The sequence below is a fragment of the Vigna umbellata genome, chromosome 3 (assembly GCF_029865625.1).
Source record: "Vigna umbellata cultivar VRB3 chromosome 3, Vumbellata_1.0, whole genome shotgun sequence".
NCBI classification, from domain to species: Eukaryota; Viridiplantae; Streptophyta; class Magnoliopsida; order Fabales; family Fabaceae; genus Vigna; species Vigna umbellata.
Window position 1 is genome coordinate 42,240,267 of NC_142167.1, and position 7,110 is coordinate 42,247,376.

A 7,110-nucleotide genomic window follows, 5' to 3' on the forward strand; every position below is an offset into this window, starting at 1 on the left:
GTGATATCTTGAGATAATTTTTAAATTTGTAAATATATATAGTATATAACAATATTCAAATATATCTTTTAAAATAAATTAAACCATTTAAATATAAGTAACAAACCATTTTATCTTTTAATTAAAATATTTAACCAAATTTATATATTTCTCTAAATTATTAAAATTTCTACAATCTCACGTTAAAGTTTATTACTATCCCTACAATTCATACATGTATAATATTTTAAATGAGCTTGGATGTAAATAATTTTACTTTTATATTTGGATTTAATATTATATAATAAAATAAAGACATTCTTATTTTGTAAGTGTATATAAATTTGTTTCCTTTAATTTTATCATTTAAGTATCTACTTCTTAAACTTAAATAACTAGTCATAATAAAAAAAAATCATATATTATGAATTATCCAGTGTGAGATATTGGGATGTTACATAAATAACTAGTCATAATAAAAAAAAATCATCTGCGTCATTAAATAATTATCTATATTAAAATGATAAAATTGATTTATCTTTAAAATTATCTTTTCACAAAAGATATTTTATAATTTAATAATACTCTATATTTTAATAATAATAAATATTTTCACAAAAGATATGTTATGTAATATATCGCTTTGGGGGGCACGGTTGCATAAGAGACGTGACACACCATATTGCATGCTTTACAAATTACATAACTGTTATTTCACTCTATGTCAATAGTCCATTAACAAAGGTATGGTTTTTGAATTTAATTTTACTAGGTGATGTAAGTTCTTGATTTTTCAAGATTTTGCTGGGTGATAATTAATGTTAAGGGTTACAAGTGGATTGGTATTATGTGTTGTGATCATAGAATAGGGTACTTTGGCATGGTTGTATTTTAGGTTTTATGTCACAGTTATATTCTGTTTGTAATGGTTGACATCCTAAGAAATTTTGGTGAATAAATGTGATTGATGATGTAATAGCAGTTGCCATCACATAGCTTTTTGTTTTGGCCGAAATATCAGCATAAACAGTGTTTAAACCCATGCTTAGAAGGGTTAAGAATGAATGATGTAGTCGGTTCAGATGTTGTATAGTGCGAAAAATGGAATAAGAGAATTGGAGAATTTATGATTGTTTGAAAAAACTATTTTATGTAGAGTTTTACTTTATAATTAATTTGGAGTTTTGGTTCATTTTTCTTGAATTGTACATACTTATTGATTTTGGATTTTCGTAACGATATTATGATTTTAAAAATTTTTACTTTTCAATCGTAATTGTGGCATCCTTGGATGTGACTTTTTTGTATCAGAGTAAGATTTTTGAAAAAACTTTTAGGACTTTTGATGAGTGAGTTCGTCTAACTTTTGTTGTAAGACTTTAAGGCATGCATACGTGTATGATTGTATGGAATGCATGTGTATGTATATGTATGACTGTGTGGATTGCATGTGTATATATGAATGTGTGGATTGGTTTTAAGACTTTTGTGAAGGAATCTAATGTTGTATACGATTTGGTAATCCATGTGTGAATTGTTCTAGAACTAATTCAATTTATTGTGAATCTAGGTAGTTTGTTGTTTGCACGATGAGAATATATGTAGAGTCTTTTTGCTATCTATAGTTGTGAATAGATTGTAGTTTTTTTAAAAAATTATTGTTGTTATTGTATCATGAAAATTTGTAATTTTTTTTGGAGAGTATTTCAAGTTTTGAATGGTGTATGTTTCCTTATAAGTGCAATTTTCGGGGTAAAAAATTCTTTAGAGAAGAGATCTTAGAAATAAGGTAGTCTTGTAACTTTGGTGTTTTTGTTCAGAGGTTAGTGTTATTTAGTGCACACCTTTTATTTTAGAACATGATTGCTAAGTTATAGAAAAAAAAATGCCTTTTACCTTTTATTAATTAGCTGCAACAAGTTAAAATAGGGGGTGTAAAGAGAAAAAGAATACAAATTAAACAATGTGGGAATATAATAAAAAGATATTATATAAATATATTACTCCTTATGGGCCTTTATTATAAATAGAGTTATGGGCCTTTATTATAAATAGAGTTACGTGTATATTCCACATAAGAAAAATTAATCTCATATATAGTTGTCATTATATTAAACACCTCCTAAATATCAATGTGGGAATATAATAAAAAGATATTATATAAATATATTACTCCTTATGGGCCTTTATTATAAGTAGAGTTATGGGCCTTTATTATAAATAGAGTTATGGGCCTTTATTATAAATAGAGTTATGTGTATATTCCACATAAGAAAAATTAATATCATATATAGTTGTCATTATATTAGACACCTCCTAAATATATAGAAATTCTGGCTATTAGGAAAATAAAGAGAGAGAGAAACGTTCTTAGAAAGAAGAAAAGGATTGACCGTACAAAAAACTTTAGTGCAAAGAGAGATTTCTTGTGATCCTTGAGAGTGTAAATAAAGCCTTAGTATTGGCTAAGGTAATTTGTTACGTTGATTTGTTATGTTGTTGATTTGTTAAGGTCTTGAATTTAATTTTTCTAGGTGATATAATTGGTTTTTCAAGATTTTGCTGGGTGATGATTACTGTTAAGACTTATAAAAGAAACTTCTGTGAATAAATGTGATGGATGATGTAGTAGCAGTTGCCGCCTTTTGTTTTGGCCGAAATATCGGCATAAACAGTATTTAAACCCATGCTTAGAGGGGTTAAGAATTGAAGCGTGGTTGGGAAATTTCAGTGGGTATTTGCACTAGTGAGACGTGATCCAGAAGTTTATCTGGTATTTGTAAGTGAGTATTGGGTTGGATTGGCTTAGCCATCCAAATACCATATTGCTTTTGATGAATGCTGATGCCATGAGTAATTGCGTATGCTAAGACTGTTGTAGAAAATACTAGACATTTCACATTATAAATGTTCCACCCATTCCTGTTTTCTAATGCATTTTATTTTATGGCTTTTCAGGGATATAGAGTACCTTTTGCCTGTGTTATTATGGACACCAACACCAAGATGAAAACTCTAAGATGGAAATTGCCAGAGTTTCGTAAACGTTTTATGAAACAATGGTAAGATGCATACCAATACCAGAATATTATTGTAATTTCTCGTGTTACATTCAATTATTTTAGCCCTGTCTTGTGTGTCACGTTAACTGATTATCAAGTTGTTAATTGTTGTAGCTTGGAAGGTGTAGTGAATCAAAGTGATGGACCTTCGACATCTGGGCTTGTTCGACAACTGCAAAGATTTGAGCTGAAACTGAATGGTGCTGCTGACAATGAGGTATATATTTTGGGATTGTGGGAACAAAGTTACAATTTTTGTTATCCGGAAAGAATTCACTTTCAAATTGATAATTTCTTCATTGCATCTCATTGTCGTATTCTAATTCCATGTGAAGAATTCGTTTTGAAAACTATAATAGTCTTATCGAGTTCGTGATCTGCATCTATTTGCAGGCTGAGTACTGTCATTGGTTATCTAAAAAGACAAAGGAACTATTTTCACAACCACCAATGAATGCTGAATCCAAACCTTGTCTCTCAAACTCTAATGCCTCAGGGGAAGTCTTCCCTGCTCAAGGTATTGAGATGTGCAAGGCTTGTTCTCTTTGATGCTCCCAGCATGTGTGATTTTTTCTAGCTTTAATGATCATGTTTACCTATTCTATTTCAGAAACTGGAAAATCTGCAGATACGGATTGGAAGGAGCAGGTTTACCAAGAGGTAATGAAGAAGTTGTTTCTCTTCACTTTCTTTTCCTTCTATCTTGATATTGAATGCATATTCCATCATTTTTTTAAATTTTCTAACGTGCACGGCAAAAGATATACATTTTTTGTAACTGTATATTGGTCCTTTTAATTGCAGATTCAAAAGATGAATAGTGCCTATTTTTCAAAAGTTTATGTCTCTTATCTAGAGATGAATAAGGCGCTTCAACAGGTTGGTGATTGATTCAAGCAAACTATGATCCTAGATTTGCACATTTTTTTCTTGTTACCACTAATCTTTTATATTTATGTTAAATTTCTTCAGCTTGCGTCTTTTCCTCAAGGATCAAATACAGATCTTTTGGAAAAACTGATGAAGAAAATGAAACAAACAGGATGTGTTTTGGCACTCTTCAAATTGAAGAAATGCCAAATAACCACCGATACCAAGAAGATTCTAGATGAAGCAGAAAAGTTTGTAGAATCTAATTTTTCCCCAAAGAATGTTTCTTCCCATCATCAAGGTCCATCACGTTCTAGTATTTCTCCATTGAAAATAATTGAAACGAAACCATCACAACAAGCATGGGGAACACAGAACTACTATATGAGGAAGGATGTTTCTGGGGAAAACAAGCCCTGCTTAAAAGAGAAGCAAGTGAAAATAATGGAAACGAAACCATCAACTCAAGTATTGGGAACACAGAATTTTCATATATGGAAGGATGTTTCTCAGCAAACCAAGCCGCAGCAAGCGAAAATAACAAAAACGAAATCATCAGCTCAAGTATTGGGAGCACAGAATTTTTATATATGGAAGGATGTTTCTCAGCAAACCAAGCCGCAGCAAGAAAAAATAATAGAAACGAATCCACCAACTCAAGTATTGGAAACACAGAATTTTCAAATATGGAAGGATGTTTCTCAGCAAATCAAGCCGCAGCAAGAGAAAATAATAGAAACGAATCCATTACCCCAACCATTGGGAACACAGAATTCCTGTATATGGAAGGATGTCTCTCATCAAAACAAGCCATGCTTAAAGGAGCAGCAATTAAAAATAGTAGAAGCGAAACCATCAACACAACAATTGGGACCACAGAACTCTAGTATATTGAACCTTGTTTCTCAGCAGAACAAGCCATGCTTAAAAGAGCAGCAAGTGGAAAAACAATATAGCAATTTCCCACAGCATGTAGATCAAGTGTCTATCATGAAAGGTACATCTATTAATTCAGGTTTTTTTTTAATCGGTTAGGGTTGTACATTTTTATGCTATATTTTCCATGTTATCTGTGCTTACTGGCAAATGTTTTTTACAATTTTTCAAACTCAGGTCCTGACAATGCCGTACAGAAGCAAGCCCAAGGTTCAGAGAAAGCAAGTGAAGCATTGAGGGTCAGTGTAAACAGTCTGGAGACTTCAGCTTCACCCTTGACCGAAAACTGCAATGAGCTTAAAGAATTTTCTGATAAATCGACGCTGAATTTTGATGAGCCAAGTGATGAAGTGAAGCGCATTCTTAAAGTGGTTGGTCTAAAACTTGTGGTTTCCATGCTTCTTATTTGCATTTCTTTAAATCATAAAAAGTGGTTGTCCTAAATTCTATTATTGTGATATACTTCTAGTTAGCCGTCATATCACCTGAAGCATTGAGCGCATCAGTTAATGAAATGAGAGACGCAGTCTATTTGAATGATGTGATGGCAACTTCAGAGTTCTTAGATGAACCACGAGAGATGGTTCAACAACAAAACCAACCGGACCTCATTGCACAAACTGAGAAAAGTGAGGCATTTTCACAACCTGGTAGGAAAAGGTCTCGAAGCCACAGTTTCAAGCAGTTGTCTGATGCTGAGGAACCTGACTGGACTTCAGTCGCATATAAAAAAAAGAAGCCAAGAATTTTGGTAATATACCTTCATTCTAGTTTTTTTCCACTAATTTTTTTTTCACAAATGCACTCTACTGAATAATAATATATCATTATTTTGTTTAGTAAATTCTGCAACTCTAAATGCACTACTTAGGTATCTGTTTCTTAATTTCTGCATTCCTTAACATTAACATTGGTAACTCTAGCAGGAAAATTCTTCTCTTTTAGAAGAATTAAAGGAGATCAACCATCGATTGGTAGACAGTGTGATTGTTGTTGGAGAAAATGTCAGCTTTCTTAAAGCGCCGGGAGTAGCGGCTGAGGATAGTGAAGGGTTGGTTATCGAATTCCTTTTCAATGCAGTATCGTTCAATATGAGCGTAGAATCTCATACTTTTGCAGATAAAAAGGTGAATACTTTATATTCTGTTATGAACTTTGCACACATTGATTTTTTGTGTTCTGTTACATTAACCATGAATATTTGTGATGCAGTCAATAATCAAACCATTAAGGTTGTTCGTTCCTACAAATTATCCAACTTCTTTGCCTGTTATTGTAGACAAAGAGCTGTCAGAAGTCAGGTTAGATATTAAGATGATTTTCTTCTGTTTATATTCTTAAGCAGTTATTCATTAAGTCATGTTTGTAAAATTATGACTATGAAACTATTTGAATGTCAGAAATATTGGATCCTATAAATATTAAGTTTCACATTTCATCAACAAGAATTTTATCTCGATAGTTTAAATCTCCCTTGATTCCTTTTTATTCAACTTCAACAGTACTGAATGCCATAAAGACCTATCAACAATAGCAAAATCAAAGCTGATTCGCTTTCTGAGATGCTTGGATCGGACATGGTCACTTGAGGATATAGCAATGTCATGGGAACGTTGTGCCAGAGAAACAGTTCTTGAGTGTGCAAAAACCTTTGGAGGAGAAACTTTTAGCTCAATATATGGAGAGTGGGAAAATTATCAAACTGAAGTCATGGCTTGAATAGATCAATCATATACTTTTTTTTTTTGCAAGGCATGTCTTCAACAGCTCCACAGTAGAATATAGCTTTAGAGTCAAGTTGATACAAAACAATCAGTTTTGTCCTAATTTGATAATATATATACAAATTTTTTGACTGATTATTTCTGATAAACTCTTCCTTCAATTACTTTTTTTGCATTCACAAGATTCAAATAGCATAAAATCTTGCTTTAATATAAGATGCAGTCCGGTACCACTCAGTCTAATACACAACTTTTCAAAGAAATTTTCTAAAAATCAATTGGTATATATATGGAAGATATTTGTTGTTTATAATTGCCAACAAGACTTAGGAGCCAAGACTAATTTATTAGAAGATTTAAAGTTTAAATAATTTGCCTATGGATGTCTTTCAAAGACAGTGTGCAAACCAACACATTTTAAAATAATTTTGTTAACATTCTAATAATAGTTAGTTAGTAGGGATGGGAGTCTATATAAGAGGGTGAGGAACTCTTGTAAGAGTTTGGTTTTTGTTATTTCATTTACATAGACAGGACAT

At 31.8% G+C, this 7,110-nt stretch overlaps 1 protein-coding gene across 1 annotated transcript; it reads left to right on the forward strand.

Moving 5' to 3' along the window:
- Nucleotides 1–2,828: 2,828 nt before the first annotated feature.
- On the forward strand, nt 2,829–6,616 carry LOC148202533 (uncharacterized). The gene is made up of 12 exons (XM_088109645.1): nt 2,829–2,840; nt 2,938–3,041; nt 3,156–3,258; nt 3,435–3,558; nt 3,652–3,701; nt 3,846–3,920; nt 4,014–4,908; nt 5,025–5,218; nt 5,317–5,598; nt 5,774–5,974; nt 6,060–6,148; nt 6,350–6,616. The coding sequence occupies exons 1-12, from the start codon at nt 2,829–2,831 to the stop codon at nt 6,564–6,566; spliced, it is 2,346 nt and encodes a 781-aa protein (XP_087965771.1). The 3' UTR covers nt 6,567–6,616.
- The last annotated feature ends 494 nt before the right edge of the window (nt 6,617–7,110 follow it).

What these genes read in the sequence shown, in the direction of transcription:
- LOC148202533 (XM_088109645.1), top strand. An exon ending in ATGGTGCTGCTGACAATGAG is followed by an intron (nt 3,259 to 3,434) that starts GTATATATTTTG and finishes ATCTATTTGCAG; the next exon opens with GCTGAGTACTGTCATTGGTT. An exon ending in AGGAGCAGGTTTACCAAGAG is followed by an intron (nt 3,702 to 3,845) that starts GTAATGAAGAAG and finishes TTTTAATTGCAG; the next exon opens with ATTCAAAAGATGAATAGTGC.